Genomic DNA, 26,344 nt, shown 5'->3' on the forward strand with positions numbered 1-26,344 from the left:
TTTACATGGCTACATGATATATATATAAATTACAATAATATTTAAAAAGAAATTAATAATAGAATAAAATAATAATAGAAAAAGTCATAGTGTAGAGTAATATACATGCATCAACTATTTTTAGTTTCTAATGTATTTCGCAATGTCCTTTGGTGAATTTGATGAAGAAAAAGAGCTTCAATCACTTGATAAAAAATAAACTCTCACACAAATTTATAAGAAAAAAAATGATATGTTTGACTTTATTATTTTTAAATAAATATGGTTTAATTATTTAAATTATCATAAAATATCATATTTTAATTAATTAATTAATTTTTGTTTAAGTTTATATTTGTTCTAGTTTTTGAATTTGGCATTGACAACAAGAGATTATATATTATATATTTAATATAATATTAATATTATACATAGATTTTAAATTTAAGTTTGTTGCTAATTTTTTTTTAAGAAAATTTGTTTGTGGTTGATAGTAGATTATATTATGTTATATGTTTAATATGATATTATTCTAATAAGTGAAGTTTAAATTTAATTAAATTGTATTTAAGTTATAAAACGTATAGTTTTATTAGTTTTAAATAATTATCATTGTAAAATATCTCAAAAATATTATATTTTAATTTGTTTATTTATTTAGATTTAAGTTTAAATCATGTTTATAATTTACCTTAAATATAAAAATATTCTGTTATATATAAGAATATTAAATATATAAGAATATTTAATATTTTTATATATAAGAATATTATATATAAAAATATTTTGTTAAAGTTAAAAAAATAAAAAAAAATCTTTAAAACTACACACTTATTATAATATTTATATATATAAAAGATATAGATATATAGATAGAGATTTCGTTTTTTTTTCTCAAGATATTTTTCTTAATATATTATTTATTGAAGAAATTATAATTTATAATCGAGTCTGGTTGCTTTAAATGAGCTTTTTTTTTAAATCTTACTAAATTAAGTGACGAATTTTGAATTTAAAGTACAAACAAAACAAATCGAATAAAGAAAATTTGTTACACAACATTTTGAAAAGATATTTCACTTATATTATCACTTTGAGTAAACAAAAATAATTGATCAAATTTATCAAGCAAATTATTAGCCATACACGTTTCTATACAAGTCTCTTTCTCATTCGTTTTCATTCCATAATAATAAAAAAATTAACTTCAACAAGCCGAAGCAATGGACAAGAAAAAACTCATTGCCATATTCCACTGCTTTTCCTTGTTATTCACGCTGCCAATAATATCAATCACCACCGCATCTGCACCACCAGCGCCGTCCATACGGGCAGTTTTCGCCTTCGGCGACTCAACCATTGATCCGGGAAACAACAACGGCCTAACCGGTCTCTCGGCCATCTTCACTGGCAATCACCCTCCATATGGCAAGGATTTACCTAGGCACATTCCCACTGGTAGATTCTCCAATGGAAAGTTGGCCACAGACTTCTTAGCCTCCAATCTTGGCATCAAAGAGTTCTTGCCACCCTACTTCGACCCTACTCTCTCCGACGCCGAATTGGCCACCGGTGTCAGCTTCGCCTCGGCGGGTGCCGGCATTGATAACACCACCAACACCGCCTTCAGAGGTGTTGTGAGTACGGCGAGGCAGTTGGAGTACTTTGATGAGGCCATGCAAAGAATAGAGAGATATGTTGGGAAAAATAGGTCTGAGGAGTTGGTCAGGGACTCGTTGTTTGTGTTCAGTGCTGGGTTTAATGACGTGCTCTACAATCAAGTATTGGGCTTGCTCAATAATCAAATATTCCAGGACAGCTCTTCAAATGATGCTTCTAACTACCAAGATTTTCTAGTGCAAACACTTGGCTCTTACATTCAGGTAACCTATTATTTACCCTTTTTTTAATATAATATACTTATTTTGTACGAAGTTTCATCATTTTAAAATCATATCTTCACTAAACTCAGATTAATTTTACTGTCATCACATATGTGAAATTAAGTATACAACGTACCAACTCATATTTAAATAATAACTATATATTTTGTCAAAAAAAAAATTACTATATTATATATATCTATATATATATATTCTACATCAATTATTATTATTAATTTTTTTACAATAGGTAAGGATTCGAGTTTAGTATACCACTCTATATCAATTATTTTTCCTAAATTATATTGATTTTAGTCCCATTCTGATATAGTTTCCTTTTAACTTCAAAGAACACATTCTTTTCATAGTCTAGTATTAATAAAATAAAAATGTTATTAAAGTATAATATTAATTAATGGGGATGGGGGATTTTAAATTATATTATTAAACCCTAAAATAACTATTTTTATTTGGAGTTCCTAAATATTAGGCTAATTAGTAGCATTCTAAAGAAGATGTTTTAAATTATGTGTACATGAAGTAATAAAAGAATCTCCACTGCTATATATATTGTCAAGAGGATACATGCAATGAAACCTTAATAATTATTAAAGGATCTAATAGGAATATTATTTTTTCAATTAAGAAGTCATTATTGGCGAAAATAGAACTGGCCCCTATATGGTATTATATTAAATATTTTTCTTTTGGAAAATTAATTAATTAATTAATGCTATACTTTGAAGATTATTTTTTTCTAAAAAATATTTAAATTACTAAACACCACAACCAAATTATGTTTCTATAGATGATTTGCTTAGCCATCCCACAGAATTGATGGGACTTATATAGCTTGCATTGGAATGGAAATTAATTGTGTTTATAAGTAGCTAGAGATGCATCAAGAAAGCATATTCTTACGATACTACCATATATATATATATAAATTTATATTGTGCAGACTTTATACTCTAAAGGAGCTCGTAACTTTGGTGTGGCTGGCCAGGCACCAATAGGGTGCTTGCCATTGGTAGTGACAGTAGGCAGCATATTGCCAAGCTTTCACATGTTGCAGCGAGTGTGCGTGGAGCGACTCAACCTCTATGCCCAAGCCTACAACACCAAGCTTCAAGCCCTTCTCACTCGTCTTCAACAATCCTTGCCTGCCTCTAACATTGCCTACTTTGGGGTTTATGATCCTCTCATGGACATGATCAACAACCCATTGAAGTATGGTATGTACATTACATATACGTACCTTGGATATACATATATATATATATACATTTCATTAATTCTAATATGTTGTATGCATAATTGATCACTATATATATAATATATATACTAATTAATTATTTTGTTCCATGTATATTTTAATTGAAGGGTTTGTACAAACTCTTCAAGGATGTTGTGGAACGGGGTTGTTCGAGGTGGGTCCTGTTTGTCTAGCGGGTATGGCAACGTGTCTTGATGCATCCAAATACATCTTTTGGGATTCCGCTCACCCAACACAAGCTGCATACATGGCTCTTGCTAACCAGTTTTCGCAACAACTACTGCTTAATATGTTTACCAGTAGAATATATTAATTGAAATTACGTGCAATTATAGTTATCACTAACGATACTATATATATATATATATATATTAGCATTGTTTTATTCTATACATTAGTCTTTAGATTAGTTTATTTACTATTTTCTTCATTTTAATTTTAATTGGTAATAATATTGCTTATTGGATATTGTTTTTAAATATATTTCTTCAAGATATGCTAGAAATTATTTTAATCATCTATCTCAAAACATGGTACTCGCCGACCATACTACCATATTTTAACAATATTAATATAGAAAAGGGAAAAAAAAAACAATGTATGGATATCAGGGTTTTGCAAATAAGGAGGGAGAACATGCATTTCTAGATAAAGATACAAGTCACCTGTAATATTATATGGACATCAGAATATTGATATAGTTGGATATGTTTTCAGTTGCATATGCTACCAAAGATTTCTCTCTCATAAGGTTTTCTTTAGATAGTGAAGTTTCCCAGAGAGAGAGATAGAAGATGTAGCGATTGAGAATGTCTACATGAAATAGCCTCTAGGCTTCTGGCTATAGCGCTAACATTATTTGCTTCTCTGCTCAAGATTTTTTGTCTAAGCATATATATAATTAATTTAATTAAACTTATATTATATATGTTCTTGTAGTGCAGTTACACGATAATACTTAATATATTTTTTGTTCGATCAGGACAAGAGTTCACTTTTCAAAAAGTTCTCTCAAAGTTAGTTTTGTCATTGCCTGTGTGTTAAATAAAACTGGAATGTCTATTAGAGATTCGAGAAGGAACTATACATCGTTTGCTAAAAAATTAGCTTTTCGATTTATATACACATACATATATGTACAAAATAAATCACTGTAAGCTAGCTACATTAATTAAATGAATATGGCATCTTCTCCTTGATCGAGATCATGTAACTCGAGCTCGGGATAAACTTAATTATTAATTGTAATCAAATTTTTTTATATCACTGTATATATCTTATTTATACTAAACTCTTTATTAGTTTCAGAAAATTTTAAATATTTTATAATGCTAAAAATTGAGTTCAAAATATTCAGTTACACAAGTATAAAAAAAACAGATGAATTAATTCGTTTCGTTCCCTATTTTCGACTTAATAGAATAATTATTTTAAATTTCTTAAAAATTAATGAAATACTTATAATTGATACAACTATAATATACACTATCATATAATAAAATTAGAAGATAATTTTGCACGCGACGAAAACATAGAGAACACCCGTGTCAGTAGAAGCAAAAATGGCATCCCTTATATAATTATAACAAAAGTTTGCAATCGATTGCCATATATATATATATATATACTAGGTATAAAAATACGTGCAATGCACGTTATATTTCGGTGAAGCAAAATATAGAACATGATGCCTCCATTTGGTGTCTTGTTATGTGCACGTACAAAGCACGTGCTATAGCATTATAAAATCATCATCATTATAAAATTATCATAATCATATATAAAATCCAACGAAATCTTCAATAATTTTGGGCACGATCGAAATTCTACTGCTGTTTGACAATATCATAAGTCGTCTGAAAGCGTTCATTGGGACGTACTTTCTCCATGTCAGTGAAGAATTGAATCAGGTCATTCTTCAATGGATTTTCATTGCTAAACATTCATGCCTCCTTCTGTGTTATATATAACACATATAATTAATTATTATCTTGTTAAAAATATATAAACAATTAAATAAAAACAAGAAATGGTGGCGAGGATTGTTTTACTATCTTAGTTACCGAAAAGTCGATGTCAGTGTGGAACCTATCCCAGACCTGAAAAGTAAAAGAAAAAAAAACATCAACACTTAAAAAATAAAAAATCAAATAATTTTTCTTTTCTTTTTCTTTTAAGATAATTGGAACATATATATATATATATATATACCCTGTCACAGAATTGGGTTTTACAAATATCAATCAATGAATGATTTTCTAGATGTAAATGCGCTGCAACTTTCTCCACACAAGCAAATATTATCTGAAGATATCTTTTGTATTGTTCTAGCTCTGTCCATTGTATCACAATTTCAATCATGAACTCTTCGCCGTACATATCTTCCAATGAAGGAATCACCTACACCAACACACAAACTTAATAATATCATGTCTTTAATAAAGAATCTATATGATTTCATTTTTATTCTAGGTAAAAAAAAAACCTATGAATTAAGTCACGGAGCTTACATAGTTTGAAATCCTTTGTGTCAAAATGCTCTCATATTTATCATAAAACTCACGAATTACATAATGCCAAAAACCATGTATGTCTTTCGTACAAAAAACGTTGTAAACAGCTCTCTATAACATGGAAATGGGTAATATGTTAAAATATAATTAACGCAATCTATTATTAATATATGTTTTTAAACTTTGAAAATCAAAAGGGAATATTATATTTACATATATATATACTTACGTGTATGCATTCATTCTGTCCTCCATATTCCATTCGTCTCTAACATATTCATCAAGTTTCATATGTATTTTACGAATCGATGCATTCACAACCACCATTGTATCTCTTATAATTTTCTTAACCACTTCTTCACGGTTGTTTCTTCTAGTCTCTTCATCATCAGCAGTAGTAAATATCAACAACTTGGCCATACTTCTTGATTTTGATGAATTGAGTACTTCTTGCTAATCACCAAATATATATATGAAAACAAAATCAGGGAAATTTTTTATGGTTGTGTACTCTTGAAAGGATGTGTACTTCTGAAGGGTTGTGTACTCTTGAAAGGATGTGTACTTCTGAAGTGTTGTATTGTTTAATTCTTTTAACATTAATTATTTGATTGTGTAAAGAACCAATTATTGTATTTTTTGGGAATAGAAGCAATTGTTCAGTTTGGATGACTTATCTAAATTTAACTTTTTTTTAGCATATATTCTGTTAAATTCGTAACAAATTCTGTTAAACCATACCAAAATCCATTAAATACCAAATACCGTTAGATAGCCATTTATATAATAAAGTTTTGATCCATGCTTTGAGCCCCAAACTTTTGATGAAATTTAAGTTTTCATAAAGTTAAAAATAACAAAATATTCTGTAAATTTCTTAAAATGAGACTTAGTGCACATTCTACCTCTTCTAATTTTAGTAAGGTGCGAGGTCTGAATTCCAATGAAATTGTTTTGAACCTTTAACCGTTTAGTATTCTAAAGTAAGCTTTGCCACTATGCGTGAGCACGACAAAAGTGACCAGAAGCATATTTTTATAATGGCCCCAAAATTTTATTTTGCATTGCCCCTAAAAATATCATTGGTGTTTTCTATTATTTTAAATAGTTTAGTTTTCGTTGTCTACCATGGTTTAGACATTTTTATTATGCTATGGCGATCTGGAACTTGCCATATATCATTGCTCGCCTTTGGATATTGATCATTTTTTGTTTTGTCTTATTATGATAGTCGTATTGAACTTGATTCATTTTATCTTTTTTGAATGAAAATACCGGGTCTTTCTATTAAAAGAAATATATATATAAAAAAAATTATTTTGCCAAACCCCTCTATATGTATAATTTATAAATACAATTTCACCGGTCAAGGTCTCGTCTCTCGTCTTTTGGCTTTGGACTTTTGTATTTATAAATTGTGGATTCAACTCTAATTATTCTTAATTAATCAAGCTGTGTATTGCTTAATGTGCACACCACGTACCATGCATATGATTAAGATAAGTGCATATAATATATATATATATAGTGACCTTGAGAACCAATTATGTCTGTATATCATTAAAATAGGAGATTTGATGTGATAAATTTTAATTATGGCTGTAAACCCCATTGGTTGTGTCTTATGGTAATGGTTGTGTCTTATGATTTGATGGGTCTTATGGTAATGGTTGTGTCTTTTGGTTTGATGAGGTTTAATAACCAACTGTTAAGTGCTAAAATCTGTTAAGTAGTGTTAAAATCTATTAAAACATACCAAAATCTGTTAAATACTAAACTCTGTTAGATAACCACTTATATAATAGGTAAGATATATAAAATTATAACAAAAGTTTGCAATCTATTGCGATATATATATATAATTATAACAAAAGTTTGCAATCGATTGTAATTTTTTGCTTCCTTCTGATAAAGAATCACCGAGTAATCCAAGTATATACGAAGACTCACATGAGGAGTGACACTTTGTATAATTAAATTTAAAAATTAAGTTTATCTCTATTATTACTTAATAAGTAGTGTATGAATGAAACATTATCGGTTCCAACATCATATAACATAACTCCTTAGGAACGATATTAAATATTACATGTCAAATTAAAATGTATGAATTTCAACAGTAAGCCACTTAGCCGTGTTGTACTGGTTACGCCTAGCAATACTCGTATATGTAGTATGCATGTGTGCATAATGGAAATCTTATATAACCTATTACAGGTATATGATGTCATTCAATTTCATCTAATTATAATATAAATATATATATAATAATCATATGTAGTAGTGTTCCTCGATTTTCATCATTTGAAAGGCATATATCGAGCATACAAAAACAAAATATTGAAAACAGTGAAAATAGGGATGACTCTTACCTTGTATTGTAGCTATAGATGGTACAATCAACATGACAATAATCATGATCAAATAATGATCTCTATATGGAAACAAGTACCTCAAGATCTCACTCAGAATTGTCTCATTCATAAAGTCAGATCCAGAGTACTCGCTGCCATCAACCTCCCATTATTATTAATCTTCCTATTCATTATTATTCCATTACTACTTCTAACTCCTCCAATATTCAACCTGGTAAGCTTTGAGGGCGAAGATGGGGACAGAGAAAGGGACAAACTAGTACTATTTTCTTCCACTTCTTCATTATTACCAATAACCAAACCCTTTTCCAATCCACCCCCAATTTTCACTTTAGTATTTGGTGTTAATTTCAGAGACAAGTCCAAATCCAAGTCATCACCATTTTGGGAATCCAATGCCTTCCTTTTTAGTACATTTCTTTGACCTTCTTGCTTGGACAACTGATGATGAGAGCTCCCAACAATACTGCTACTGCTGCTCTTCATCAAAGTAGTATTCCCTTGATGATTGTCATCATCATCATCTGCTCCTTTCTCATTAAATTTCTTTGGTAGAATATTATTGATGCTGTGATGATCTTCCATTGATGAGGTTTGACCGAATTGGGTTCTCCATGATCTTTGAAACGATTCGTTTTGATGAGCTTGCATATGGTGCCTGGTTCTCCAAATAGCACTGTTGAAAGATGAAACATTATTCGTAAGCAGTGAATTTGCAGTAGTAGTGCCCATCTGTGCTGAACTAGCAGCATTGGTAATGTTATTATTTCTGAGTAATAATCTCTCAGCAACTGAGCCGTAGTTAAATCCTTGAACTGATCCATGTGATGTTCTGTTGGCACTGTCAAGAGCAGCCCTAATAGAGTTCCGAGGGCTATTATAAATCTGGTGGTCACGGCCTGATCTCCATGATGAAGAATCACCATATGATCTAGATTAATTTGAAGAAGGAAAAAAAAACGTAAATTAATATACACTACTATCTATATATATATATAGAAGTCGTAAACTGTAACTATATATATACATAGAAATATTTATATATAAAGAGAAACTTAATATACATTATGGACTCAATTATTACCTAATCAAACTGGAATTAGGCCAGTACTGATTGAAACTTTGTAGCATGGGGAGTTGGCTAAGGTTGTAAATATGGTGATGTTCTCTTCCTGCTGCTTCCAAGAAAAATCCTTGTTCTGAAAGAACTGTGTATTATTTATTAGAAAAAAACAATTAAAGTGAATTATATATACATATAAAGCTCTTATTGCTACAAACTGTATATACCTTGATTTGGGTCTTCAGTCTTCTTGCTTCTATACATCTACAAAACACAAAGCCAAAAGAGAAGATTAAATAAATTAATTAATTAAATATGAATCAATATTATAAGTTCTGAATCTCATATATATATATATATATATATACAATCAATAATCAAATACAGTGAAATTATGACCGAAATCTTAAATCAGATAATACTTACTTGAAGATGACTTTTCACATGAGCTATGCTAAGGCCCTTTATGTTCATCAATTGAAGAACCAGCTTTGGTGTAGCTCCTGCTCCAAAAAATTCATCACATCAAACATTAATCATAAGTATATATAGGGTTTGATCATTTATTGGAAAAGTGATTATATATATAAATATACTTACTATCTTGTCCTCCTAATCTTTCAACTGCTCGAACAAAGCAAAGATGCAGATCAGGTGTCCAGCGGAGCCTCGGCGTCTTGGAACGAACATATTGCCTTACAGATCCACCAGAAGTAGCTCCCTTCTTTGATCCACTTTCTTCAACTGTGCTATTGCTTGAGCTCCGGCCATTCTTCCTATCATCATCATCATCATCTTTTTCGTCGTCATCTTCATCGTCTTCGTTGTCGTCGTCTTCTTCCTCTCCTTCATCATCATCTTCATTGATATGTTCCATAATATTATAGTCCTTGTTAGTCTTTGAAACTTGGGAAGAGCCATCGTCGTCATCACTTGATCTCTCGGCCATGATATCTCTTTTAATCAATCTGTTAGGCCCGACTTAATGTTGATGATGATGATCATCAGCAAATGATCAGGATGAGACTTTGGTGTCATATTTGTGTTGAGAGAGAATGATTTTTTTTTATGTGTCTTCGTCCCTCTTACCTCAGCCAGAATAGATGGTGTGATCTGATGAAGAACAATTATCTTTAAAATAATAATAGTAGTCTCCTTCTCTCTCAATTTATTACTTCTTATATATATACATATATATATATATATATATCTACAATTCTTTATTATATATACTTATTGTATGACCCATATGTTTGTATGCATGATATGTATGGTGTATACATACATATGATGTCGATCATCATGCATTATATGTTATTATTATTATTATTATTATATAAATGTTTGGAAAAAATAAAATAAATATGTACTTGAAATTATTTATTAGAATTTTATATTCAAATTTTATTTTTTTCTATTAATTTTAACAAAATATTCTTATATTTAACTGTAGATTATAAACAAGACTTAAACTTATATAAAATTAAATAAATAAATAATTAAAAAAATTAAAATAAGATATTTTATAATGATAATTATTTAAAAATAATAAAACCATATATATTTAATAACTAAAATAAATTTAATTAAACTTAAACTTAATATTATATTAAACATATAATATATAATCTTTTGTTATCCTTGCCAAATTCAAAAACTAGAACAAAAATAAATTAATTAATTAAAATAGAATATTTTTTTAGATATTTTATAATAATTTAAATAATTAAATCATATTTATTAATAATAATAAAAGCATACATATCATTTTTTTTCTTATAAATTTGTGTGATAGTTTATTTTTTATCAAGTGATTGTAGCTCTTTTTCTTCGTCAAATTCACTAAAGGATATTGTGAGATAATTAGAAACTAAAAATAGTTCATGCATGTATACTACTGTCTACACTTTGACTTTTTCTATTATTATTTTATTTCTATTATTAATTTCCCTTTAAATATTATTGTATTTTATATATATATGTTATGTAGCTATGTAAATATATATATATATGTCAACGTTGTATTTAGATGTCATATATGTAGATATTATTGATATACATATATAATTCATTCTATTATATATATATATATATATATATTTAAAAAAAAATAGTAAAACCAGTTTTTATTAAAATTATAGACAATATTTACAATTCTAAAACTATGTAAACGTGCATTTTGCATGTTGCTTCTACCTAGTTTATATATATATATATGAACACTCTCTAAAGTTTTACTTTTACTTATAACTAAAAATGAGTCAAAATTATTTTCAAATTTTTGGATATCAATCAAAAAAATATGAATAAATAAGGAATTATGAAAATTATTCTAATTTAAAAAATAATTTCTCAAAAATAATTTTGGGAGAAGTTACGAGATCTTAATTTCTCCTAAAATGACTTTTGAATTAAAAAATAACTTTTTATTTTTTACTCAAACACTTCCAAGACATTTTTTAATTGTAGAAACTAAAAAAAGCTTATATAAATATGAAAATTTATTTCTTAATTAATTTTTTTACAGCACTAAATTAAATTTAAACATAGTGAATTAACTTAATTAGAATATTAATATCTTTACAATGACTTTATATATTTATTTTCTTCAATATGCTTGATAGCATACACACTAACTTACATGAGACACTACTACTAGAAATAGAAAGTAAAATTTCCCGAAGAAAATGAGTCCACTCTAACTTACATGGAAAATACTAGTCATCATGCATGATGATATTAGTAGACACGCATATCTACATAGAAAAGTTATTACATTATATAACCACCTAGAGAAACTGAAAGCAAAATAAAATATTACTATATATTTGTTTAATTTAATTGTAATTTGCATATGGAAGACCTAAAAGAATAATTTCATTTTTAGAGTACTTACAAAAAATTTAATATGTTAAAGAATCTTCTTAGTTATATAACTAGAGACAGGGACAAAGTAGTCAACTTCGGCGAAGCAAGAATCCTGTGCCTCTTTTAATAAAAAGGGTTTATTAGTTCGTCTGGCTCGTGACTTGTGAATTGGTAAAGACACGTTACATATGAATAAAATAGAGAGAGCATCACAAAAAGATAAAATAATTTAAGCATATATATGTATATATATAGTCTCTAATTAGAAGTAGGATCAAGATCAACATTTTCTATCTATAAAATATAATAATATATTTTTATATAAATTTAAGGTATTTACCACTAGGTTTGGCTCATCAATTTTCATACCCTGCTGGCCCGTCACTCACTCACCAATTAATTAAACTTAATTATTATATAATATTATCATAAAAACAATGCCAATGCTGTTCATTTGTCAAGAATCATGGTTGTCCTCATATAAGGACTCTTGTCCTCTCTTAATTAAGTCAACTAGTTTAGATGACCCTAGGGCTAGCTTGGGTTGGTGTGTGTCTTAGTGTCTATATATAAATTTGTATGTTTATATATATATATATATATATTGATCTAACACTTCCATATATATTAAATATATAAATGTGGTTTGTTAATTGATCATGACTACTGTCCACTAACATAGGAAGAATGTTAGAGGTAAAATTAAGGAATAATCTTATTAGTATTTGAAAATGAATATATATAATTTTAGGATAATTCTATGGTGCATACCCGTAAAAAGGTATGTACTAGTGTATACCTTTTGTGACTTTTTATGTTTTTCGGCCTGTGAACAGTTTTCGGTGCAAATTTTTTTATGTATGTGTTTATTGTAGTTATTTATGCAAATTTTCAGGAAATTTCGAAAAATTTACAATGCCGAAAACTAGGTTCAAATAGACTGTTTTTCACGCATTTAAAAAAAATTAATTACTCGTGCAACAACTTGTTTGAACCTAGTTTTCGGCATTGTAAATTATTCTGAATTTCCTAAAAATTTGCAGGATACGCTAACTACAATAAACACAGCAATAAAAAAAATCACGCTAAAAACTGTTCACGAATCGAGAAACACAAAGAGTCACAGAAGGTATGCATCCTATAATACTTTAGCCAATAAAAATATCAAACAGTGAATTAAGTTTAGAAAGTAATCAATTAGCTTGATCTTTCTGCTTAAAATTCGTGTGTTTCGGTGGCAAAAGTATAAAAAACTTCAGACTACACATGGTCTACTCAAATATTCCCTGGGTGTTGTATTTTGAAGGGCCGATTAAGATTATTTTATATATATATATATATATTATATGATGTCCAATTGATGATATAGAAAAAAGAAATATATTATGTGTGCATGATTTTATATATATATATATATATATATATAATGTTTAACACAAAATTAAATATTTCAAAGATAATAAATTCTATTAAATGGACCTCGTCCGTACAGGTTGAAAATTCTTTTTACATATATAAATATAATTTATTTATATATATCGCAAGAATTGAAGGTTGTTTTATTGAATTGACTTTGTCTTAAAAATGGAAGTGAATATTCTGCGCTCGTGTAATATATATTTGTGAATGAATGAATGGTTGTGAATCAAACGTACAAGTTACAACATGTATAATTTCATATGATATATAACCACTAAAGGAGGGTAACATTATTTCAAACCCATCACGAGCTTCCTGAGACAATCCATGGCCGTCCAAGAAATACAACTTTCGAACAGCTCTGCAAATATTGTACCTGTTTCCATCAGCATGCATGCAGCTTCTTATTCTTTTCTTTTCTTTCCTTTCCTTTTCCTCAAAACTAATAATGTCCTCCACATACACATAGATACATCATATATGCACGCTTTCTTTTTTCTTTTTTACAACTTATTACATTCCTTTACAAATGTATCACCATATATACATTCTAGTATACAATTTGGTTATCGTGGTTAGTGCGGTTATTTTCATACATGTCTCTCTATATTATTCGCATATTAACTTGGTAGTTTTAAATTTTTTTTAACAATGAGGTCATTGAATTTATATAATTAGTGATTGATTAATGTATTTAGCGATTAGTAAACTTATACGGGTTGATCGATGAGAAATTTAGCATTACAAATAACCCACAAAACAAATACTACATGTAATTACTTAATAATTTCAAGATTTGATTCACAATGGGGAAAATATAAACATTTCTAAAACAATACTATAAACCTGTGAAATATATGTACATTTTTAGTGAGATTTAGAAAAGGTAGATGAGATGAAACTAGTTTATTATTAGATGCCTGTGAAAACTATTAAAATACAGGTTGGTCTGGAAAGATTCGGCAAGGGACCCAACTGTAAAGTCAACTCCCAACAGTACCTCCCTTCTCCCATCCATTCTTAAATTACCTCAGCTAATGCTAATTGCTTTTATATTTATAATAAATATTTTTGTTTTCATGCATGAAAATACGTGACCCTATTAATGCGGATCTCCATCCTTGAGAAAGAGGATGTCTGTCTTTTCCAAAAATATATATTTATATACGCACATATACATATGTATATGTGCATATGTCATCATAAGTATTGTATGTATATAATATGCATGTTGCCCCACTTGCAAATATTAGAGTATTCTCTCGAGTCTTAAAATTTTCTAACGAGCCTTTTTTATTTTTATTTTTTGTAATTCTCCTCATTGACCCTTTCAAAGTCCAAGAAGTCACTCATACGAGATCATACAAGTGCCACACAACTACATCTACAACGATTATAAAATCACCAAACATCCTACTACTATACATGTATATATAATGTATATACGTATCATATATAATATATACACGTACGTTCATTTTAAGTATATTCTATTTTTATGCTACCCGATTCATACGAATATCAAAATCACATGCAATAATTGAGTTAGGTCTACAATCACAATGGTATAGATGATTATTTGTTTTAACGACTAATTGGGTAATATAATATATCAACTATAGCATAGCTACAGTACTATACATGTTAATAGTGACCATGCTGAGCTCGTTTATTATTTTCTAATTAGCAAAGATGGTCAGATCCCCACAAAATAACGTTAATATGAAATAATGGGATAACATCAATCTTTAAAAAATAAAATTGAAAAAACAGCAGAATTTTAGAAGGGGATAACATCCAGGTTATTAAATATTATTATTGTTACTAAATAGATATGAAGGGTAATATTATATGCCTCATGAGGTTGATACGTTACCAGTCAATTTTATATCCCAATAATCAGATTGAATTTTTACACCACCTAACAGTGGCAATTGAGTTTATATCTTGGTTATGCTCATTACATTCATAATCATAAACCAGCAATTACAATTGTTTTACTTATATGTCTATGCAATTGACACAAGTTCTCAGCAATTGGTTACAACATCTCACTCACTCTCAGTGACCCAGCTTCAGCACGTAGTCCTTCAGCCAACCGGGTCTCACTCGTCCACACCTGCTCTGAGCCGTCCCTGCCTCTACTCGGTCGAGTGCAGCTCCTTCTCCCCTGTTCGGCTTGCTACTTTCTTCAAGCACCTCTTGCCAAGCCATTCCATTTTCTTCCAGCTGGGCTAGCTCTTGCTCTAGCCTTTTCCTTTGTTCCTGGGCTGCCTCCAAGTTGAGCTGTATTGGGCCTACTGTCTGGGCCTCTCTAACACTACTCCCCCCCTCGAAATCAACCTTGTCCTCAAGGTTGTCCAGCTTGTACATACGAATGAAGGTGTCAAAAATTTCCCAAGTGGCGTCTTCTGGGTTGCTCAAAGACCATTGGACTAAAACCTGCTTTGTTAGTGTATTATTGAGCATTTGAACTCGAGTGGCAATGATAGCTAACGGAAGCATCACTAGTTTGTTAGCTACAGTCAGGTCCGGTAAAGGGAAACAAGTTGGTGGAGGTGTGTCTTGATACGGTTTCAATAGGGAGACGTGAAACGTGGGGTGAATCCGACTACCTTGTGGCAGCTTCAAGGTGTATGCGACTGGGCCAGCACGTGCTAGAATTTCAAAAGGGCCAAAGTAACGACGACTGAGTTTCGCATTGAGCCGTTTAGCCACCGTTGACTGTCGATACGGCTGGAGTCTCACCAACACGAAGTCACCCAGCTGAAACTCAATATCTCTGTGTTTTTTGTTAGCTTGCTGGCGCATCCAATGTTGTGCTCGTTGTAAATTGTGCTTGAGTTGCTGTAAAATTTCATCCTTTGTCACCAAATCATCTTCTACAGCTTGTATTGTTGTAGCTCCTTGTGTATACGAAGGAATAGGAGGTGGTGTGCGACCATAGACAGCTTGAAAAGGTGTCATACCGATGGCTGAATGGTAGCTGGTATTATAGTGGTACTCGGCCCAAGTTAAGAACTTACTCCACTGTTTTGGGTACTCGGCTGTGAATGCTCTGAGGTATTGCTCAACATAGCGATTGGTGACTTCCGTTTGGCCATCCGTTTGAGGGTGGTATGCTGAACTCATTTTTAAGGTGGTGCCCATCAATTCAAACAACTTCCGCCAAAAAGCACTTGTGAAGACAGGGTCTCTATCGGAGACAATAGTGCGGGGCATACCATGGAGACGAATCGCCATATGGGAAAAAAGATCAGCCACCTTAGTTGCTGAATAATGGGTCGGTAGAGCGCCAAAATGAGCGTATTTTGTGAATCGATCGTTCACTACCAATATATTCGTGACACCAAAGGAATTTGGCAGCCCCACAATAAAGTCCATGGCCAAATCCTCCCAAACGCGTTCCGGTATTTCAAGAGGTTGGAGCAAACCGTAAGGAGCTGTTGGAGAATACTTGATGGTTTGGCACACCAAATAGGCTGAGACGAATTGGCGCACATCTTTGCGCATACCAAGCCAAAAAAAAACTTGCGCCTAACCGTAGAAATGTCCTGTCCGCCCCTGCATGACCCCCAAAGGGTGTTGTGTGAAATTCAGCGAGTAGTGACTGCTTGAGTGAGGAGTGTTGACTGACGAAAAGCTTGTTGCGAAAATAAAGCAGGCCATCTCGGAGCGAATATTGTGTTGCATCTAATTGGCCCTGTTGAAGCTAGTCATGAAGTAGACGGATATCCGAGCAAGTTATGTTTTCTTGGCGGAGCTCGTCCAAAAAATCAAAGCGGCAACTGCTCAAGGCTAAGTGGCACGACCCTAAGGCAGCCTCGTGTTGGCAAGAGAGTGCATCCGCTGCTGAATTCGTTCTACCAGCCTTGTACTCAATGGAAAATTGAAATCCCACTAGTTTCCGAATGAAATGTTGCTGCTCGGGAGTTTGAATAACCTGCGTGAGTAGTTCTCTCAAACTCTTGTGATCGGTGCGGATTGTAAAATGTCTACCCAAGAGATATTGGCGCCATTTAGACACCGCTTCCACGATGGCTCTCATCTCTCGGCTGTAGGCGGAAGCTCCCATAAAGCGAGGTCCAAGTTTCTTGCTGAAATAAGCCAAAGGGTGTCCGTCTTGCATTAATACACCCCCAATGCCCACATTAGAAGCATCGGTTTCAAGCACAAACTCCTTAGTAAAATCTGGCAGTCGCAAAACAAGGGTCTCAGTCATGGCTTGTTTTAAGAGGGCAAAGGCCGTGGTCGCTGCCGGGGTCCAATGGAACTTGTCCCGCTTCAACATGTCAGTCAATGGTGCCGCCACAGTCGCGTAATGGGGCTCAAACCGGCGGTAATAGCCTGTAATACCCAGAAATCCACGAAGTTGTTTCAAAGTAGTTGGCTGTGGCCATTTAACCATGGCTGTAATCTTTGATGGATCGGTTTGTACCCCCGTGCAGAAACCAAATGCCCCAAATACTCTATTTTTTTCTGGAAGAACTGACATTTGCTAGCCTTGGCAAAAAACTGATGGTGACGCAGCGAGTGTAACACGTGCTGAAGGTGTGCAACGTGAGCCTCCTCTGTCTCGCTGTAGACCAGAATGTCATCAAAAAAAACAATAACACAATCTCGTAAAAATGGCCGAAAGACATGGTTCATGGCTGCCTGAAACGTCGACGGGGCGTTCGTAAGACCGAAAGGCATAACCACAAATTCATAATGGCCGTCGTGGGTGCGAAATGCCGTCTTGTGTATATCTCTAGGGTCCATACGGATTTGATGATAGCCTGCTCTAAGATCCAATTTAGAAAAAATCACCGCCTTCCCCAACTCATCAAGGAGTTCGTCAATGGTCGGAATAGGAAATCTATCATTGATGGTGATGCTATTGAGTGCTCTATAATCCACACAGAAACGCCATGACCCATCCTTTTTCTTTACTAGAAGCACGGGTGAGGAATAGGGGCTGGTGCTAGCTTGAATAATGCCCGCTGTCCGCATTTCATTAAACAACTGCTCCATCACATCTTTCTGAAAATAAGGGTACCTATAAGGCCGTACGTTCACTGGCAATGATCCTGGCTGTAAGCGAATCTTGTGGTCCACTGTTCTATAGGGCGGTAGCTGTTTGGGTTCATCAAACACATCAGAAAATTCAGAGAGAAGTCCCTTACCCAGTGATGGAAATGTAGCTTCTAGCTCTGTCAACTCAGGTGCCCTCGGGTTTGTGTCCTCCATTACAGTCAGTCAACTCAGGTGCCCTCGGGTTTGTGTCCTCCATTACAGTCATCAGTGTATACAGCCCCCGGACCTCTCCATCACGCAAGAGGGTGGTGAACTGAGAATAGGATAATTGGTGCGGAGACACGTCCTGTGATCCGGCCAGCTTCACTACACTACCTTGCCAAGAAAACTCCATCGTTAAGGCTTTATGGTCATGTATACAAAGGCCCAGAGTCTGTAACCATTGCATACCCAGTACAACATCGAGACCGTAGATCGGCAGGATGTATAAATCAACAACAAACAGATGCCCCTGCAAAACCAGCTCAACACCCCAACACAGCTTCGAACATATCAGAAAATTTCCGTTACCCATATATACTTTAAACCATTTCGTTTCCTCCCATGGAAAACGCAACTGAGTAGCCAATGATTCCTGAATGAAATTGTTATTGCTGCCGATATCAATCAGCACTTCAAGCTTTTCTTCCCCCTGTTTGGCCTGTATCCGAAAAATCCGAGGATTAGCTGAGTTTGATAAGGCATTCAAGCTAACCTCATCGACGTTATTGTCGTCCCCATCAGTCGTCTCTTCCTCCTCCGGTGAGAGTAGTGTATCGTTATCTTCATCCGTACCACATAAAACCAAAACCCGATTCTTACATTTGTGACCGAAACTGTATTTCTCATCGCAAGTGAAACAGAGGCCACGCTCTCGTTTATCCCGCATCTCAGACGGAGTCAATCGTTTAATGGGCAGAGGCACTGCGGCTTGCTTAGCTCCCGACAATGATTGGGTATTGGAGTGGGTTCCAGTAGGAACGGTGAAACCTGGTCCACTGCTCGGTGACCCCAAATTCTGCCCCTGTTTAGGCAGCCACCCCGAAGGAGTATTGCTCGTCCGTGAACGATTCACCATATCATCATTCCGATCTTCAAATAGTTGCGCTTTGGCCATGGCATCCGCTAAATCACAAGGCCGAGAGATTAGTAATTCACGGCGAATCTCAAGCTTCAAACCCCACACAAAGAAGTTCAAATACATCTGCTCCGAAACCCCAGTAATCTTCGTCATAAGCGCCTCAAATTCAGCTCTGAATTGAGATACCCGCCCTGTCTGTGTGAGCTTAGCTATACGCCCCAATGGATCATCATAAACTAAAACTCCAAATCGCATCCGTAAAGCTTGAATGAATGAATCCCAATCTGCAAAACCGCCTCCCTTCTCCATCCACTGGAACCAAGTTGATGGTGTTCCATCTAAATGAAAAGCTACCACCGAGAGCCTCAATGTAGTATCGACCCTATGAAGATCAAAAAAATTATTGATCTTATAAATCCAGTCATCCACCTCACTGCCATCGAATCTCGGTACCTTAACCCTTAACGACTTGAGGATTGAATTCACCTCACGGCAATCGGTTTCGGCATCTGAACGTCTACCCACTGATCGAGTCGGCAATGGAGTTGTGCTGTTCTCACCGCCGTGGCCTAGCGACAATGGAGGCGAAACGTGCGACAGGCGCTCGTCGAGTATCGCGTGGAGTTCCTCCATCTGCAGTGTGGCTCGTTGCTCCAGCTTCTGGTCCAATTCTTTGCTCAGATTTTGGAACAGTTGCACAATGTCTTCGTTCTTCATCCTGAGAAAAGATGAAGTCAATGAAAGCACCAATGTTAGTAAATTGCCTTCTTCGAGACAAGGCCAATCTCCCAGCAACTAAATGCTCATTACATTCATAATCATAAACCAGCAATTACAATTATTCTACTTATATGTCTATGCAATTGACACAAGTTCTCAGCAATTGGTTACAACATCTCACTCACTCTCAGTGACCCAGCTTCAGCACGTAGTCCTTCAGCCAACCGGGTCTCACTCGTCCACGCCTGCTCCGAGCCGTCCCTGCCTCTACTCGGTCGAGTGCAGCTCCTTCTCCCCTGTTCAGCTTGCTACTTTCTTCAAGCACCTCTTGCCAAGCCGTTCCATTTTCTTCCAGCTGGGCTAGCTCTTGCTCTAGCCTTTTCCTTTGTTCCTGGGCTCCCTCCAAGTTGAGTTGTATTGGGCCTACTGTCTGGGCCTCTCTAACAGTTTCAGTATAAACAAATAAAACACAAGCAATAAATAATATCAACAAACATGTGTCCCTATCTGTAAAACTTGTACCACAATCAAACATTAGAAAAACGATTCACAAGTCAATAAAGATACAATTAGACCATCTATACCCACACAAAACTGTAAAACGAAATTTAATGAAATGAGTCTAGAAAAGCATAATTTCGTCATGCCACACATCTTCACAAGCAGACATCTTTAAAAAAATTTAAGGACCTGCGTTTATTTGAAGTTCATATCCAGCTGATCTAACCATAAAATATAAATGTACACAAGTTTTACACGACATCTAAATTCAAGGGCAAACTTTTAAGATATGAACTCAACGTTTGCACTCTCAAGTCTTAACCATTATACACGATCAGTTTGCAGTAGATTAGATACCACAAAAACAAGAAATATCGCAACCAACATGGGTATGCAATATGATCCACAGAACACGGAATAGGTACTGCATACGATTCATATCATAAGCAAGAAGAGTAGGATAGATACGAATCATATCTTAATATAACAAGCAATAAGATATCAGACCATACCATAGTTTGGTAAACTTCAAGAACAGCCACTTATTCCAACATTCGAAAACCGCATTTTATTTTCCGCCATTTTGGCGGAGTAAAGACAATGCTTTCTCAATTTCAGTCAAAGGTTCAATAGTACAAAAAAAAATTGAACTGTCTATGCCAAGATGTTTAGCAAAGCAGGAGAGCTGTAAACCAGCTGTTGAAAAAAAATCAACTCTGTTACCTGAAATTTAAAGATTTTGTTTGCCACCTCATGGTTGCTGAATCAAGTATAAGAGTTCCAGAGTCTATGATGGAGCTGAGATGCTAAATCGAAAGCCAGACTTCCCGCTATCATCCTCGTACTGCTTTAATATATAGTAGTAGTTGCACTGCCAAGAAAATCACAACTGGCAAAATTCAAGACCTTTTTTGTTGATTCAATAAGCCATAAAGAACAGAAAGCAGGAACAGCACAAACAATCGAAAAGTACTTCCACACGTGTTGGTCATACAACACTCATGGATGGAGAAAGCACAATTCTAAAAGATTTCCATAACTCCTACTTTGAGATAAACATAAGAAATTGCATTAAAATAACACTAAAACATATATACACGCACACATATAACTAGTTGTATTGTAAGAAATCATTACAACCAAGACAGTTTCAATTATTCCAAACAAGCCAAATCAAACTCAAGCAGGCGAAAAAATCTAAAAGCCACAAAAAACTACAAAACGGAAACTAACTTTTAAACAGCAAGAAGTTACAGCAAAACCTCCCATTATTATCTCAACAGGTCAGAAAAAGAGAAGGAATTAAACTCTTTCACATTCTACAGCCAAACAGGAACCCAAAGTTTTATCCTCTCCCATAAAAAATCTAGCGAGTTCTCCTTACTCTAACCATTATAATAACACACTTGGCCAAACAAGTATACACAGCAGATAATTGTCATGAAATAGAATTGCACCGCCAGATAATTGTTACAAATTTGGTTATGTTCTAAGTTCTGGTCGCGTTTCCTTGTCATAGAAATGCTATGAGACTGCTATTTCTACAAGGAAAAAAAACTACTTGAAGTTTCAACGGAATCCTCCGTGATCAATCAGGATAACAAATCCTTGCACACTTTCTTTGGGGTGCATTTATAATTTGGAAATTTATAGGTTTGATCAGAATCATGTAGTAATCTTTCAGATGGAAACACAGTAAAAAATTATTCTGCTGAATGGTAAAATAAAATCAGATCATACAACTAACCTCTAGGGGGAAGAATTTTGTGGGCACAACAATCCCGGCTCCAACTGAACTTCGAAATGATTGAAAGAACTTTGGAAGAGAGAAGTTCCGGAACTCATTCTCTGTCAATTTCGCCAGGTTCCCAGAACTGCAAAAATATGTCCATGCATTCCATGTTCTCTTAACCAGCGCCGAGGAAGATCAAAGGATAGATCTGCAAATGCAGTAACAGCAAGGTCTCCGCCAACATCTCTTTGGAAAGAATCGGAACTCTCTCCATCAAGTTTATCACCATTTTGCCTTCTTGGCTCTGTAGGCCCTATTCCACTTGTCTTAAATCCCCACACTGTTGTTGGCCCTGCCACAGTGCAAACTGGAGAGAAATCACCACCCAAAAAGAACCTTAAAGGAAGGGATGAGAGCTTGTCCAAGAATCCACTCCCCTGTGGGAAAATAACACCGCCAGAGATTCTCAAATTAAGTGCAAAGTTATAGAATCTAAAAGGCAAAGCATAACGAAGATCAAATCCCTGTTTGAAATTTCCAAAGAAAAAGTTACTTAAGCAGTAAAAAGCATGAAGAAACCAAAGGAAGGGGAGGGTGTATAACAGTATAAGTGTCAACGAACTAACCTAATGTCCAATGATGCTATGTAAACTCTGAGATATATAGACTTCTCTCAAACAAATAAAATAAGTATTCATAATTCCTTTTAAATAAGGGGACAGGACAATAAAATGGAAAACTGTCCTAAGAATTAATGAATCTAGCATATCTCTTTCAACTAGTCCAGACCAATTAATTTTTACACATCATACCAGAAAACTAAATCGACTTGACTGCTACCCAATTCAGTGAAAACACTAGACCCGTATTTGTCAATTCTGTAGTTAGAACATAAATGTAATACACTAAACACAAGGTAAGTAGAATACCTGGCGTAGAAACCGTAAGCACCGAGGATCAGGAGATATCCCACCAATTTGACTGCTCAAATATAACCTCGAGTTGGTCTCACACCTGAATTCCTTCCGTTAATCTTGACCATATATTTAAGAGATGAAAGTAAACCCTGTCCAAGCTGCCTTCTTATTGTCCTAGAGGCCATCTGTGTTGGATCTGTCAAGGTACGTCATCCAAGATTATATGCCAAGTCTGGTGCTAGGTCGAAAAATAAATTGAGAGATAGACCCAATTGTCGCTCTTTCTGCCCATGCTACCACAGGAGTTATGAAGCATTTGAATCTGGGCAAAAACACTCCAGCACCAGTCTCAGAAGTTTGGTTGGGTCCATACACCAAAGAACCATCCCACAGATCCCCATATCCAAGCCAATTTTTATACTTAAGCGAACCTTCCAGCCTTCAAGATCTAGCCTACAAAAGCGTTATGCAATTTCATAAGAGCCATCCACCATGTACATAAACAACTCATACACAATAAAACACAAAACATGACATCCTGAGCATCTCAACTTACAAATTACAAAGTCATATAACTTCTAAATTCAATGAACCCATGATCCTGGGATACATGAAAACAATAAAAGGCACCTAAAAGTGACTAGTCTGCATTTTTTTTTTTTTAATCTTCAGGTCAAATAATCCAAAAATTGAACTGACCTATCTAAAATCTAATAGTAAGCAATAAACTATAAAAATTATGATATAATTACACATATGACTAGATGTCTTTCATCTTGTAAAACAGCACTCGCATTTCAATTAACCCACATTTTTCTCAGCAACCAAATGTATCAACACTAAATTTGTAAAATGAAACGAAATGAACACAAGCACAAACAAAAGTAAACCGTACCGCAGGTTTAGTGTAGGCACCGCATTCGCCGTAGAGAGGGTTCTTGGTCTCGACGACCTCAACGACCACATTAGCGGTCCCAGGCAATTCAAGCCGATCGGAATCGAGCGTGACCCGAACCGAGTCAAAGATCTCAAGCGCTTGAAGCTTAGCATTGGCAATTCCAGCAGCCTCGAGCAGCTCTTGCATAGTGGCGGCGTTCTTGATATTTTCCACTTCAGCCTCGATCAAATAGTCCTTAGTCTTCGAATTACCTTTGATGATAACATCATGAACCCTCAGCGGAACCTTTCCAGTGGACATTCGGCGCATCAGGCTTTCGAGCTTGGACTTCTCTGAACGCAACCGGTCCGCCTGGGATTGGAGCTTCTTTGGCGGCTCTTCTTCTTCATCTTCGTCCTCATCGTCGTCGTCTTCCCTAGATTCGACGGCGCGTATTCATCAGCTTCGGTATCGTCGCCATTGGAGGATGGGCCATGGTCTTCGTGGTCCTTGTCAGGGTTGAGAATGATAGAACCTGTTTGTCTTCGTTGGGGTTCGCCATAATGAGGGTTTGAGAGGGAGCTCCGAGGGATGGAGGAGCGGCGGTGGTTGGGAGTTTTTCGATGGCACTGAGTCACTAGCTTGACTTCAGACAGGACAATAACTATGGTGTGGGATTCTGCGACAGTTAAAAAAGGAAAGGGCACGATCGTAAGAGCCGTTCGCAGTGAATCTAAATTTAAATTTATGATTTCTAAAAGTAAAAAAATGATAGGATCTAGTTGAATATCTGGCAATATATGGTGTTAGATTACTTTTTGATGTTCGCTTTGTTATTCTTAAGGATTGCAAAGTATTATTTTTATAGATTATAAAGTATCTTATTATCTTGTAATTATTCTAGATTACTTCTATAGTGTTAAAAAAGTATTTCATTATTTTTTAATGTTGTCTTTATCTTTTTATAAATTGTGAAATATCATATTAATTTTTATTGTTATTTTTATAATGTTTGTAATTGTGTTAAAAAAATATCATGTTATTTTTTATTGTTACATTTATTATTTTTATATACAGATTGCAAAATATTATATTACTTTTTGTATAAAAAAATATCAGGTTACTTATTTCTTTTTCTTTTATCTCATATTGGTGCATGGTGATTTCACTTATGTTAATTATATGTTCTAGTACTATGTTACTTTTAGCTAACTTAGATTAGGGTAACATTTGTGTGTGCATACATATATATAGGCTCAGTTAATGTCCCTTCCCTTCCAAAAAATGATACAGTACTGTTAAGGACCCTAGCCGTTAGATTTGCTTTATAAATGTATCATACGGTTGGCTTTAAATTGATATTTTAAAAAGCTAAAAAGGTCACTGACACCATATTCATAGGATAGTGGTAAGTGCAATCAGTCACATCCTCAACGACCACATGTCCCCTTTACCTTCTTCTTTTTTACTATCTTCTAAACACTATTTTACTCTTCACAGGCGTTCAGGTTGTCCGGAGCCTAAAGGTAAAACCCATTCTTCTATTCTTCTTCTCTTCAGCTCTTCGAAGCTTTGCATTTATGGTTTTTGGTAATGGCAAGTTTTTTTTTCTTAAATGTGACGCCTTTCATTTTAAAACTTGCCCTATTTTTGTTTTGTTTTGCAGGGGTTTTAGGAATCTGTTACCACTCCCAAAGCTTTTTCTAAACCCCATTTTCATCTCGAGCAAGGTTAGTCTTTTACCCTCTTCGTTTTTGTGTGTTTTGGTCTGATTGTTGTTATATAATTTTGGGTATAATTATTGCTGAAAAAGAATCGTGCATGCAATTTGAATGCAGTGTTTATACTAAAATCAATTTTCTATCCTATATTTTCCATTCGAAGCTTGTCAATCTGTAGGCTTGGTGTGGGTATCTGTTACTGATACCCGATAGCTACCTCAACATTATTATTATTATTATTTTGGTAAAACCGTTTGATTTTAGGCTCTAACTTTGTAGTGTTGTTTTATATATTTTGCAGGGAGGTTTTTAGAGCGTATATCAACAAAAACTGTAAAAAATAGCTTAACCTAAAAAAAAAATA

The 26,344-nt window shown here is 34.0% G+C and overlaps 4 protein-coding genes across 8 annotated transcripts; 1 reads left to right on the forward strand and 3 right to left on the reverse strand.

Moving 5' to 3' along the window:
* Positions 1–1,202: 1,202 nt before the first annotated feature.
* LOC133795825 (GDSL esterase/lipase At2g40250-like) lies at positions 1,203–3,451 on the forward strand. The gene is made up of 3 exons (XM_062233281.1): positions 1,203–1,862; positions 2,824–3,097; positions 3,246–3,451. Exons 1-3 carry the CDS (start codon positions 1,203–1,205, stop codon positions 3,449–3,451), a joined length of 1,140 nt encoding a protein of 379 aa, XP_062089265.1.
* Positions 3,452–8,007: 4,556 nt separating this feature from the next.
* Positions 8,008–10,256, reverse strand: LOC133798157 (uncharacterized). 2 transcript variants are annotated; one of them, XM_062236363.1, is made up of 5 exons: positions 9,690–10,256; positions 9,516–9,592; positions 9,317–9,353; positions 9,111–9,225; positions 8,008–8,957 (listed from the first exon to the last, which is right to left on the reverse strand). In XM_062236363.1, the coding sequence occupies exons 1-5, from the start codon at positions 10,036–10,038 to the stop codon at positions 8,132–8,134; spliced, it is 1,404 nt and encodes a 467-aa protein (XP_062092347.1). In that variant the 5' UTR covers positions 10,039–10,256; the 3' UTR covers positions 8,008–8,131. The 2 variants fall into 2 exon arrangements, with proteins under 2 accessions (XP_062092347.1, XP_062092346.1); XM_062236362.1 differs by having other exon boundaries at positions 9,111–9,234.
* A 6,210-nt stretch (positions 10,257–16,466) lies between these two features.
* Positions 16,467–25,047, reverse strand: LOC133798158 (uncharacterized). Of its 4 annotated transcripts, none has more exons than XM_062236368.1 (6): positions 24,278–25,047; positions 23,395–23,830; positions 22,481–22,902; positions 21,457–21,604; positions 20,418–20,672; positions 16,467–20,230 (listed from the first exon to the last, which is right to left on the reverse strand). In XM_062236368.1, exon 6 carries the CDS (start codon positions 20,227–20,229, stop codon positions 18,577–18,579), a length of 1,653 nt encoding a protein of 550 aa, XP_062092352.1. In that variant the 5' UTR covers position 20,230; positions 20,418–20,672; positions 21,457–21,604; positions 22,481–22,902; positions 23,395–23,830; positions 24,278–25,047; the 3' UTR covers positions 16,467–18,576. The 4 variants fall into 4 exon arrangements, with proteins under 4 accessions (XP_062092352.1, XP_062092351.1, XP_062092350.1 ...); XM_062236367.1 differs by having other exon boundaries at positions 22,481–22,957; positions 23,395–23,835; XM_062236366.1 differs by having other exon boundaries at positions 22,481–22,989; positions 23,395–23,835.
* Positions 22,585–24,580, reverse strand: LOC133795826 (uncharacterized). Its single transcript, XM_062233282.1, has 2 exons — positions 24,278–24,580; positions 22,585–22,989 (listed from the first exon to the last, which is right to left on the reverse strand). The coding sequence occupies exons 1-2, from the start codon at positions 24,578–24,580 to the stop codon at positions 22,585–22,587; spliced, it is 708 nt and encodes a 235-aa protein (XP_062089266.1).
* Positions 25,048–26,344: the final 1,297 nt, after the last annotated feature.

Source organism: Humulus lupulus, chromosome 8, assembly GCF_963169125.1.
Source record: "Humulus lupulus chromosome 8, drHumLupu1.1, whole genome shotgun sequence".
NCBI classification, from domain to species: domain Eukaryota; kingdom Viridiplantae; phylum Streptophyta; class Magnoliopsida; order Rosales; family Cannabaceae; genus Humulus; species Humulus lupulus.